We start from the raw sequence: 13612 nt of genomic DNA, 5'->3' as shown, positions 1-13612 counted from the left end.
GTATGCCACAAACATTAACCCGTTTCAAAACTTCCTCCACCAAAACCCCCTTGCATCACTCTCCCCAGAGGCTGGGGGGGGTGACAAGCCCCCCCCAGACCCACCGCAGCAGGATTTGTTGTTGCGATCCAGCTACCAGGGTGGAGAGGGAGTTGAACCAGCCACCCGCCCAACATCCTCTGTGTGCACACTTACACCACACCACCAGGTCACCTTCACACTCACTCCCTGATCCCCGGGCGCTTTTAATCGTGCCCTCGGGGCGCCGCCTTTCAAAAGCTCGTTCAACATCAAACCCACAAGATCCCAGCCGTTGACATCCTCTTATCGCTTCGCGCCACAGAGTCCACAGTTGCTTGTCTCCTCCAATCATTTGATAAAAACAACAGATCTTGGATGGGAAAAGTCAGGACTTGATCCTGTGAAAACAGTGCTGAAGGTAGCGAGTGAACCATCACGCCACCGGGTCACCTTCACACTCACCTGTGGTCTCCGGGCGGATTTAATCCTGCCCTCGTGTTGCCCGCTTGCAAAAGCCCACTCTGTATTGAACCCGCACATCCTCAACCACTGAAGTTTTCAAGCAGCAGCAGCAGCTTATCTCTTTGAGCCACAGGGAGCTTGGTTGTCTCCTCCCATCATTTGATTAATTAATTGATTTGGATGGAAGAGACTGGATTTGACAGCAGCACCAGAAGGCAGGGTCTGAACCATCACACTACCAGGTCGATTTCATGTTCAGTTCTGATCCCCGGACACTATTCAACGCACCTTTTGTGTTGCGGCCTTTCAAAAGCTCACCTGGCGTCAAACCTTTCGCACACCTGGCTTTAAAACCACAATCCTTTTTTGTTGTGACATGTCGTTAAATGTGTAGCATGTGTACTGATGTGCACCCCGCCTGTTAATGTTACTTTGACTCGTGGTTTTGTAACACACAGCTGTTTGTCTTTAAATATGCAAACATAGATGTTAACCAACGTTGCAGACACACCTTCTCTAGACTTGATCTCATATCAAGGCGATATGACTTCCTCATTGATAATTAACGCTTGAAGCACCAGTGAAGCTCCATAGACCCAGTATCTGGGTGTGTGGACATTCTGGGTCACCGTTTGCAGTGTGTATTTCCCTTCACGCCCGTTATCCCAAAGGCAAATCACCATGAAGAAATCATCGCACCATGTGGTCTGAAAGTGAGTCGCTCCACAACGGTGTTAACCCCAACCTTCTTACTGCCATGGCACACTTTTCACAATGGAATATTCCCAAGATGCAAATCCACGATCCTGTCAACCAATGAAAATGCCATAATCACATACAAGTGTGCTTATTATTATTATTATTATAGCCTACTGATAGTGATGGAGAGACTCAAACAATTTGTTTGTAGTGAACAAATGTCACTCCGTGGAATGAGTAGGCGAATAATGCACACTGCAAATAATTAATGAGGACTAAATCAATGTCCAATGCAAAAAAGGTCCAGGCATTTGCCATTATTAAAAGAAAACCTATAACGTGTGTTTTCTTACAAGATGTTTAGTTACCAAAGAGGCAACAAATTGATGAACACAGAGTTTAATAGAGGGAATATAACAAAATTTGATTAAAATCATGCCATGAAAGGAAACTCAATAGATAAATAAAATAAATATATACAATAAAACAAAGGGGCAATAATGCACTTCAATTAAAATGTGGAAAATAAAAGTTTGTTCAAAATCAAAGTGCTATTAGTTGGTTTTAACAGAGCTGAACACAGATCAAATCATATTTTATCAACAATTAAAAAGTATAGAAAGTTTTCGACTACAGAATAAAATACTGGCTAACCGGTGTGAGCACGATGACAGCACCACTCCATAGGCTGTCGATAAACAACGATCAATATGACCAATTATACACACACAGTTCAACAAGGTATGGGATGTCCCGTTAGACTCACCCTGACACAAACATTTCCCTTTCCATTACGAAAAGGTTGACACCAAGTATAAAACAAACTGCAACAAATAAAACGGAGGCCGGACAATGATAAAACCACAGAAATCTAAATATGTTAGCAGTTGTTCATCGAGCCAGGGAAGACTTAAAATCAGCAATGGACATTTTAAACCAAACCGATGAGTAGTGTCTGCTTTTTAGTCAAAAGGCGATAAAACAGCAAACTTTTGCCCGAATGTTTGTCTGGGAGCAGAGCGGGCTGCACCGTCGTACAAGTAAACAATGTAATCCAGCACGTATAAACTACAGACGAGGGCCCACAATTACAGCCGGACCCAAGCACAGGGTCAAAGAGGCAGAACAGTACAGACACAGACTGGAAGTGAAGGCGGAGGAAGAGAGTGTCGTGACATCATTACAGTACGTTAACAGTGAGTTTTCTCCGTGATGTACCAGTGTTCCCTCTTTGACGTACTCTTGTCCACGCTACCCTGCGTCTTCCCATGCCGGGGGGGGGGGGGGGGTCTGGGAGGTTGGGGGGAGGTGTTACACAGCCAGTGGCACCAAACCCGGCATGGAGGCGGAAGGGGGGGCGGTGATGGCCGTCAGGGCTCCAGGCTCCAGTCCGTTCACTGGCCGGCTGAAGAACAAATGGCACACACAGAGTGGCGTTACACACACTCACGTCACCTTGGCTAAAATAATGACATTAGGCAAACTATTGATTTTCACCCTAATAACCTTATTACTGCACACTAGAAATTATGACCAAGTCATTTTCATTATATTAAGGTAATATTAAAGCCATGACCCGCTTCCAATTGAGGTCAAATGACATAAAAAGCAATTATAATGGGATTAAATGATTAGGGTATTAACATGAAAGTGAGGGACGGAGCAGGGGGGAAAAAACCCCCCAAAAAAACCCTTCTGAACTGGAGGAGGCATCGGTTTGAAACAGTCACATCCTGCCGCCCACCAGCAGCTCTGCTGGCCGAGCCGCAGGAGTCATTCAGAGTCATTGTCACTTTCCAGCGGCTGCTGCCAAGGCAGGACGAAGCGCTGACCTGAGACCAGCAGGTCACTGGTCATGCTGTTCATTTATTATTCTCCAGCGACACACACCACACACACACACACACACACACACACACACACACACACACACACACACACACACACACACACACACACACACACACACACACACACAATGAGAGAGCTTCTAGACACACCAGAGATGTGCTGCCTTAAATGGAACTTGAAGGCTTTGACAGATCGAGGCGACACTTAAAAATGGATAAGACCAGAAATGCCTTCCGGTGTCCAGGGAGTAGGTTGTAGAGAGGGCCTGGCTTCACTTAGGTTTTTTTATTTTGTAGAATTCTAAATATTTATCAGATAACCCATGTTTTAAGACTTTAGTTGTCATTAACTCTGACATTTGTCGCAATGTAAGATGATACTCGCATACTGTATAATATCTTCCAAATCATGTTTTCCTGACATTGTTTTTCCACTATCAATTTTAACGACATAAACATGTGAAATCTCAAAGCAGAAATATTGAGGTTGATAGCAGCCATTTCCATGGTTTCAGCAAATTCCACCAATAACTAGAACTGGTCTGAGAGGGGAGCAATAATATCACGCAGCATGGATCCTTAAAAATTCAAAATGCAAAAATCCTGATTGGTTGGATTCCAACAGAACCCCGCCCACCTTCTGAGTATTAAAAAAAATAATAATAATAAGAATAAATCAACGTCAACCATTTTCGAGCTCTGTCAAGCCCTTCTGAAAGCTTCTTGGTACCACGACCTTCCCTTTAGAACAACAGGCGGTGTTGTTCTTCACCGGAAGCCCCCACCTGCACCCTCTGCAGTTCAGCTGAAACACTACTCCACCGCCCCACCCGACCCTGCGTTCCCTGCACCGCGGTACGACACAGGTGGGGTCGCATACATCAGCACGTTGCTGACATCAGATATGGGTTAAAAAGGTCAAAGAAACGCTGCTTTCGTTAGTCACAGCGATAGCAGATGCTTCTGGAAACTCAGATATTGTTGTGTTACATTGAAAAACTAAGATGCATACTGTCAAATATTAGTATTAAAGCCCCAAAGAAAAACAGACACCGGAAGACAATGAAGGAATGAAATGGAAAAACTACTACAGGAGTGTTACGGGGGTGTGTGTGTCGGGGGGGGGGGGGGGGACGACTCCATCACCTCAGGGAAGCAGTGATTGCGCCTAATACCAGTTCTACTTCAGAGCGGAGGCTGGTTTGAGTAGTAGCAGCGACGGCAAGCGTTTGTACCAAAAAATATATATATTGTTAGAGGAATTACCCATAATCAATGAAGGGAATATGACCCTCTCTTTCCTGCTGGGAAAAAAAAACAACAAAAAAACAAAAACAGTCTTACACTCAGATATCTCTCCATATCTTAAGCATCTACTGTAGAAAGACACATCTGACAGAACCACACCTGAGGAAACATTCCACAGCACTGGCAAAACTCACAGGAAATTACAACACACAGCCACACACGGAAACGTTCACTGGCTGCTCTTCCGAGTAACGCCTGAAGTTTACTTTTTTGTTGTTGTTTTATTTAAGTGGTGGAGCTGGTCGCCCGGGTTTCACTCACGCTTTGTCAAAGTATGACGTGTGGAAGGACTGCGGGAACTTGGCCGTATTGCCGTTGAGGAGGTTCCCGTTCTCAATGGCGTGCGCCTTCCTCGCCTTCTGGTCCTTGGCGAAGTTCCTGCAGGCGGCGAGCTTGGACTCCAGCGCCTGTGGGGACAAAAGCACCGCGTGACTCTCCAGCCCCGCGTGTCCGCGAGTCGGCCATGGCGGTCAACATGGACGGCGACACTCAAGCCCGATTCACACCGTATACGACAAACGTCCGATTGAGCCGCCGGGATGCGTTCAAAATTTTCAACTCGCGCGACATGTTTCGGTCGGAATCTACGACCGGAAGGTATGTCCGGCAAGTTTTTTTTTTTTTTTGTTTTTTTTTTTGTTTTTTTTTTTTAATCGGAATTGGGATTAAAACTAAAAGTAATAAGTCCCGGCTATAAAATAACGATGTTACTGACATTCATTTTGGATGCCATCAAATTCACCATCAATTAATGTCTTTGTATTTGTATACAAGTGCATTGTTTGTATTACATTTATTTTTCACACTTTACAAACACAATATAAAAAGGGAACTTTTAAACTCTCATTCACGGAACATGGTAAATGCCCAGCTGAGCCGAATACTTTCTGTTGTACTGGAAAAAAAACAAGTTCTCCAGTTTTCCCTGACATCATTTTGCGACGCGAAAAAAATTCACAGTTCAGGCGACGGCCACTAGGGGGGGGGGGGGCGCCGACCGTCCGTCCGATCACATCACGGAGTCGGCTCGGAACGATTGACTCACCCCGACTTTACGCAGCAAGTCGCTGACGATGTTGAGGGCAGATAGTCTGGCAGACGGCGTCAACGGGGAGTTGCTGTCGCAGCCGTTGGACAGCGCTGTGGGGGGGGTTTAAATTAAAAAATAAATAAATGAAGAATATTCCAAGCACCGAACAAGCCTTTTCATTTGAACCGCGTTAGCAGCATCCCCCCCCCCCCCCTCCTCTCCTCTCCGCTGGGACGAGAGGGAACTCAAGCAGCTTGTGGTCACCTGTGGGGTTGGCGAAGGCGTTGTCCAGACCCTTGCCCAGCGGGGTGGCGGGCAGCGACAGAGAGGCCTGCACGGCCGTGTCCGTCTTCACGTTGCCCTGAGTGGGCGAGCTGGGAGCCGACATCCTGGTCACGTCCGTCTGCCTCTCCCTCACCGCGAGCTCCTGCCGTAGGTCTGTGGGGTTTCAATTTAAATCCACGTGAAATGATTCCCAAGCAACGCGTCGTTGAAGCGCACCGTGGCGGACGAGGGGCGGTGGTGAAGCCGCCTTGTTCCCATTGGTCGGACCTGGCTGGGAGAGTTTTCTTATATTTTGTCTCGCAGTGGGGACTGCACCACGGCGACCAAGGAAACACCAGATTATTCCTTTTATTTTATGTTCACGGTTTTGGCCAGCGAGCCTTTTTTGTTTCCAAATATTAATACAACTTTCGCCCCGTCCACGCCCCACTGCCAGAAAGACTCCCGTCTCCCCTCCCTTTGGGTAGAGACTCCCACATACACCCTCATGGATACATACTCAATCCAAACATTACCTAAACAGTTATGTTTAGGTAATGTTTAATGATGGCATTCCTTGCGGGGTTCATTCTCCAATTGTTGAATAATTATGAAGAATGATTTCTTTAAAAAGTTGCCTGATGTTGTCCTTTTTTTTTTAGCTAATTATTCATATTTGCTATGTGTAGCTCTCAGGTTTATTAAAAAAGGAGCCACCTGTGTGAACCATTCGCAGTCTGACACATCGCGAGCAAGTAGTGGAATATTGTACTTATAAGTGATGTTTCGCATTCTACGGCCATCAATTTCCCATAACCCTGAGCTCCAGATCAAGGCGTTTAGGGAGGTATGAGTGGTTTTTTTTTTTTGTTTTTTTTTTAAATAAAGAATTGCACATCACTGAATTAGAATCAGTCAAGGTCACTTAATCACACCCTCCACAAAGCAGCGGGTCTTGGCAGCGCCTGTATGGTAATGAGCAGAAGGAAGTCACAGCGCAGCCGGTCAATAATCACCTCTGGCCTCGTCCTTTAGTCTCTGCACGGAGACCAGGAGGGATTCCTTCTCATCCAGCTCGCTTTCCAGGAAGGCATTCCTCTCGATGGCCTGGTTGAGACGCTGCTCAAAGTCCTCCAGGGACACAATGGTCGTTCTGCAATGGAGAACGGGGGCTAATTACGAGGAGGGAACGGAAGCAAGGAATGAGATGTCAGCGCGCTGGGGCTAGGTCGCAGCGTCAAGCGGAACCCTATTTAAGACAATTTTAACAAATCCCCTTGTAGCAGGGACGAATGGTTCTCTGGGTCAGTCTGAACAGGGCTCAGTGATGAGTCACAGAAAAAGGAAGAGATAATGAGGCTGTTTTTAGGTGTGAGTATTTTGCTTCACTTTCCGGGCTGGAAAAAATGGAAAAAAAAAAGACAAAACATTCTTTGACTGCATATTAAGGGATCAGGTACACACACACACACACACACACACACACACACACACACACACACACACACACACACACACACACACACACACACACACACACACACACACACACACACACACACACCTCTTGGCTCTCTCCAAGTCGTCGTTGGACTGCTCCAGCTCCCGCACGTATTTGTGGAGATGCTCCTTGATGCTGCGCGTCTGCCCCAGGTCATCCTCCAGCACAGAGACCTGCTTGTAGCTCTGAGCGTACTGCTGCTCCAGCTTCTCCTGGACGGGGGCAATGGAAGGATGGAGCGGGTGGGAGAGGGGGTTAAGCCAAGGATAGAGTCCCACAGTGGCAAGTTGCTCACGTGCAACCAATTAATGGTAAACCGGTTGAACTACATTTTCTAACAATCCCGCCCCCATCCACCCCACCCCACCCCACCAAGCGCACACCCCACCAACGCCTCCAACCCCTCTTAACCTACATTTGAATCATCTATTTTTCAGGGCCCCCACTCACATTTTCTTTTCAACTCACTCCCGTTCTCGGGAAAGGGATGTGGCGTGTGACCCATTTCTCCAACAAGAACCGGGACAATCCGCCCGATAGATACCGCTGCTCCCCGTCAGGGCCGTCTGACCTATATGTCCCGTTGCAAGTGTAGCTGAATCAATTAAAGCCAGACAAAACCTAGACCAGACAGTCCCGTATGCCCCAGAGTGTTATTCAAAATGCCTCATTAATTTAAGTGGCACAAAACAAAAATAGGCTTCAATCCCAAACATGCACTGTAAGAGGTGCATCGCAACATGGGAAAACACCCAGTCGGCTGTATCGGAAAGTGACAGTGCATTGCCGAAAGTCCAGGAGGGACAAAATTGAGGAGTGGGGAAGTTGGAGGAGAATCGTTGATTTTTGCTGGTGTCCTGATTCTTCTGACTCACAGCAGCAATGAGAACATAGACACATACTGTATGCGCCAGCGTGCTGACATCTCATTCCATGATGGAGATCATCATGGTAATTATGGAGCGAGAATTTACACGTGTGAGGGGAAGCGTTCCATGCATTATGGATGAGAGTCGTACAGATGGATGGGGTACATCGGCGTAGCTCGGACGGCATGGGGCCCGATTCCGGGTGAACAGACTCGGGGGGGGGGGGGGGGGGGGGGGCGGAAGAGAGATTTACATTTAGATAACGCATGAATCCCAAACTACCAGTCAGTCCATCTCCAGTACTTTACACCCGACCAAGGCGGCTAGATTGCATTAGAAGCGTCTGACATGGGCCCCAGCGGGCCTAGTCTCCAACAATCTAACAGGACAGTGCTTTCATCTAATTAGAAGGCAACTTGTCATCCCTTTCCATAGAGATTCTTCAGTTTGATTTTTCGGCTCTTTGCTCGGTCTACGACTTTGACACTTTAATCAGATGACCAGATTAACTGTGTTAAAACAAATATCGTATTAAAAAAATATATATAAAAAAGGATGGAACATGGAAATGATGAAGTGCTTCCAGGGCGGCAGCAGTTCCAGCCCCATTGCTCTTCTCCCCTCTCCCAGGAGGCCACGCTCAAGGACAAGTGATCATACAAGATGGCCACAAAAACCCCATAAAATATTCAATTCAAGGTTATATTGGAAGACTTTGGAAGACGCGGTACTTTGTTGATTTAGTGTGCAAGCTTATGGTCTATATATTCTCAGGGTTAGACACATATACCTTAGGTTGCTCTCATAATAAATCCTTATTAAGGAGAGTTCCGAGCCAAACCAAGGACTGGTTCAGTAGCGCTCCCAACAGCAAAATTGAGAATTGCAGTTATCATGGCAACCCAATCATACAGGCCACACCATTTGATAATGACACTCAGTTATTCTACGTTATTGGGACTAAAACAGATTCAGTATGTACTGGAGATTATGTGACGATCAGACAAAAACAGCTGATGACTGAAAAGACACGTTGAGAAAGAATAAGCAAACCATTAATAAGAAACATACAACGCCAAGCTATTAAATTGCTTGTCCGAGTGCTGCTTTTTCAAAAACCAAAAATATCACAGGAGTGCCTTCTCTCCCCTTTTGATTTCAGCGGTTGCACCCTCCGCCTCCCTCGCTCACCTTGAGGGACTCCGCCTCGTTCTTCAGCCGTTGGTTCTCAGAGTGCAAGTCCCTGATGCGGTGCTCCGCCTGCCCCAGCTGGGCCTCCAGCTCGGCCTCCAGCTCCCTGCTCCCCTCCTGGAACTCCAGCAGCTCCTCCTGGGCCTCCTGCAGACTACAGCAGCCGTTGGACACATCAAGGACGTCAGCAAAAAGTAACCACTGCGCACTTCAAACTGGTATATCGAGTCCACAGAAACATTTCCCACGGTGGGAGTAGTCACCTTTTATGTCTGTTTCACATGTCTAAGAATGGCTTTTATAATGTAATTGTGCACCTTATGTGTCCTTTGAACCAGGGCGAGACATTTTTAAGTCTTTTCAGAGAAGGACCGTAACACGTTCCTACTATAAGCTGCTGAGTGATGTCAGCATACACCCCCACCCTCTCTTTACAAAGTTCATGTTTTGCAGTTACGTAATATAAGCATGAACGTCCTTAATGGTCATATTTCATGGGCTTTATCCTGCCTCAAAGCTGACTGATGTCATGAATCTGAAATACTTCCTTACGTCAAAGCTTTCCTGGCAGTGACTGAGCCAGGAAACATCAGCTTAACACGACGCAGGCATCTTAAGTGTGAGACACATCTTGCCCTCAAATGTTTATGAAAAATAATGATGTAACCTGTACCCTTCCAGGAAAAAAAGAGATTTTGAAACAGGACCCACAAAAGGCTTGTGAAGTTGGATATGGAATATGATTTTAAAAATAATAATAATAATAAAAAATCAGCTCAGTCAAAAGGTTCTTCCGGATAAGCTGCCAGTTGAAGTGGCAACAAGTCAGATTTAAAGAGCATGAAACCAACAGGAACGTTTTTCGGGGAGGGATTATTTCCTGTTCTATTTGGCTAGTTGTTGTTGATTTTTTTTTCTTAAACCTAAAATTGTCATGAATGATGCTCTATGGCATTAGGCTGTAGTGGAACAGCCAGACATGGTGAGCTTAGAGTAGTGGTTGTTATGCAAGCGTCTGCTGACATGGCCCATCGAGACCACACACACACACACACACACACACACACACACACACACACACACACACACACACACACACACACACACACACACACACACACACACACACACACACACACACACACACACACACACACACAGCAGCTGGAGCAACCAAGGGCATGGCACACTGCTGGCATGTGACCAGAAAGGTCAAACGAGCATCAGGCTCGGAAATCAATTTAACATCGTTTCCCTGTGAGGGGCTGCTCTGGGAGTAACATTGCACTTGTTAGACCTTGGAACTGGTTTAGGTTTACCTAAACCAGATATAGATACAGATATAGGCCCAGTATCCCTTCAGTTCCTGAGCATCTTCTTCGCCTGGGCTCTAAATATTCCTGTGAAGCAGATGACTTATGTGGAGGAAATCCTGAATCCTCCTATAATTGCAGTGACCTAAATCAAATATTTCACTTCATCAATAAACCAGCCTTTCATTTTTATTTTTTCACATTACAGATGGATAGAATATTTTACAATAGGTTCTTTCACCTATAGATTGAAGACTCCGATCATTTGATTAATCCATGTGACTAGTTTATTCCATAAACCATGGCAAAATAAGGTCATATATCATGGTAAACCAAATTCAGAACATATCCCCAAACAGACATTGTGAAACAGCTTAATATTGTTCTCCAACAGTCTAAAACCTTTTATTCTATAATATGGAAAGAGGACAAGTGGGCACATTTTAAAATGGGACACCAATGAATCGATTATTAATATTTGACTAATTTGCCAATCTATAAGCCTTATGGCCATTCAGATGTGGAGCTCAATAAGGAGGCACTAGAGACTCTTACACAACGGAGCACACAGGCTGAAGCTTCCTGTTGCTCTGGGTGTGTCGGGCGTCCACTCAGATCCTAATCAGAGGTCCTTTATGTCTTCAGAGCACTGTGCCATTGAGACCAAGGGGATGAACGGGAGAAATAGCACGGCTAATTTTAGTCAGCTCGGAACTGCTGACAAATGACTGAGGAACCCAACGTCACCATTACATAAACCCATTCAAAACAAGCGGCACCCTTTTGTGATTGATGTAAAACCGGATCTCTGGATCCCTTTGGAACACATTAAGGTTTTTAAGGAGAAAGCCCTCGCAGTTGTTACGTAAGGCTCTTTAAAAAGACGTAAGCGGATCTGCTATTAGTGAGTGCGAGGACACCGTCAACCTGTACTGCGAGGCGTGTCGGAGGGGAGGTCCAGTCATCAAAAGGTTTTCATTAAGAACTTGAATATCTTGCCGTTCGATTCGTGGGAAAGTTGCAGACGACTCCACTCACGGCAAACTGAAACGGCGCGATCACGTTTCACACATGACCTACCTTTCCTTGTATTTCAGGGAAAGAGCCTTCCAGAAGTCAATTTCCTCGTTTTTTGAGGAGAATTTCGGCATCATGTCTGTTTCCATGGCAGATAGATCTGAGAGAGGAGTCGAGAGACAAGTCTGGTTACTGAAAAAGGGCAGAAAAATACAGAGTTTGTTTCACAGCAGACATCAATAATTCAGATTGCCATCACAAATGTATCTCTCGACACCAACAATCAATAGAGCGTCACCAGAACGTATATCAAACTTCTTTGTGACAAGGGCTATTTGACCCCAACAATACAGAGGAGACCTTGAAGATCAAAGCCCCACAAAACCCTCCACCTCCACAACCTTTTGCCCGTGCCAGTCGAAAAACATTCAAATCCGTATTTTGACATGATTAGAGAACAGTTCAGTGCACGGCTTGCCGTTAGCAACTGAGTCGGTGTATTCAGACAAACAGTGATGTGAGTATTTACTGCGAAACACACCGTCGCTGTGGTTTCCATGTGTCCGTTTAGCAGAGCTGGGTCCTTCGAGTAAACCGCTGATATGTAAACGGGACATTCCGCCAGTTCCCGGGGGGAAACATTGTGGCCACAATTGACATTCATCACAGTGACTCATAACTGGAGGGAAGAGGCGGGAAGGGAACCAATTCACGCCACAACAGCTGCGCTGTGCTGAGTCCTAGGCCATAATGAGGAATTCGGAGCCCAAATCTGAGCGGGTGTCTGGTGGCGTCACGGAAAGTCCCAGACAGGAGCAGGAGACAGGACACACCCAACGGAGGTATCGTGAAATCTGTCCCGATTTGGAACCGGTTCCTACATTCTTAAGTCATCCAACTCTTCCTCTTCACAATAGTTCCTCTTATAGATGTGAACCAGCACTCATCCACAGCTGTAAATAGTCACATCACCCCTGATAATAAATAAAATAGGAATCAGACTGATAAAAAAAAATGTGGGATCAGAACTAGAAAACGCAGAATGATACTCGGCCCTACACCGTAGTCCACGCACCGGGAGTTAAACGACGACCAAGTAATCGATTGGCAAAGGATTCATCAAATTTTAGTGGCAACAACAACAACACTTTCCTGTATGAAGCATTTTGGAGCCAACGAATGAACTCTTGGCTTTGTTCCATATTAAACAATGAGGGTTTGTGTTTTCAGAGTGCTGGGTCAACACAAAACAACCTAATGTCATTTAAGGGCTGTTGTGATTGTGACAACAGCTGTTGTGATTTCAATAGAGAAATCACACACACACACACACACACACACACACACACACACACACATATATACATACATACATACACTAATATCAAGGTAACCTTGTCAAGGAGTGTCCACTTGAAATTAAACATGTTCACATTCACCATTGGTCTTACAAACCTTCCAATCGAATTCAATGACATGTTGAATAAACAACTGACAACAAAGTTCTTACATTTCCTGATCTAATATTCAGAAGATGCTAAACACGAGCCTTGACTAATGGGCTGCTGCTGCCACTCACGCCGATTTTGTAAAGTAGGCGTAGGCATTTGTTGAATATCGCGTTCCCACCACGGTAGAAACACAGTAAGAGTACCTGGTCAAACCATGATAATTATTATTATTATTATTATTATTATTATTACCTGGAATTACCATTTGAAGTAATAAAAGCATCTTGAAACCCAACGACCGCGGCTGATAAAAATGAATGGAGGGTCAAACCCCCGAACAGGTGTTGACTGCGACCAGCTTGCTAGCTCCTTATTCATCTTTTATCTGATTCTCTTACGTGAGCATTGACAGGTGTCGCACGCTCCGCGTGTTAGACGTGACTCACCTTAACATTTCAATCACTGCCTCAGCCCGGACGACGACGTGTTCTCATTCCATTGCATTCCATTGCGTTCCATCCCCGTCCGTCCGTCCGTCCGTCCGTCGGGGCGAGCGGCGTCAACACGCTGCTCCGCTCAGCTGATCTCTATGCTGCGTTCAAGTCAAGTGGGCGTGTCCGGAAAGATGGCGATTGC

At 45.8% G+C, this 13612-nt stretch overlaps 1 protein-coding gene across 4 annotated transcripts; it reads right to left on the bottom strand.

Moving 5' to 3' along the window:
- Positions 1-1592: 1592 nt before the first annotated feature.
- LOC307245326 (nuclear distribution protein nudE-like 1-B) lies at positions 1593-13535 on the bottom strand. Of its 4 annotated transcripts, XM_080020853.1 has the most exons (10): positions 13423-13535; positions 11589-11717; positions 9196-9349; positions 7199-7347; positions 6651-6787; positions 5635-5808; positions 5386-5480; positions 4602-4747; positions 4299-4333; positions 1593-2587 (listed from the first exon to the last, which is right to left on the bottom strand). In XM_080020853.1, the coding sequence occupies exons 1-10, from the start codon at positions 13428-13430 to the stop codon at positions 2577-2579; spliced, it is 1038 nt and encodes a 345-aa protein (XP_079876979.1). In that variant the 5' UTR covers positions 13431-13535; the 3' UTR covers positions 1593-2576. The 4 variants fall into 4 exon arrangements, with proteins under 4 accessions (XP_079876979.1, XP_079876978.1, XP_079876980.1 ...); XM_080020852.1 differs by lacking the exon at positions 4299-4333; XM_080020854.1 differs by lacking the exon at positions 4299-4333 and having other exon boundaries at positions 11589-11685.
- Between the last annotated feature and the right edge of the window lie 77 nt (positions 13536-13612).

Source organism: Zeus faber (genome assembly GCF_960531495.2).
Source record: "Zeus faber genome assembly, chromosome: 20".
Classification (NCBI taxonomy): domain Eukaryota; kingdom Metazoa; phylum Chordata; class Actinopteri; order Zeiformes; family Zeidae; genus Zeus; species Zeus faber.
This window is presented reverse-complemented; position numbering and strand designations above follow the sequence as displayed.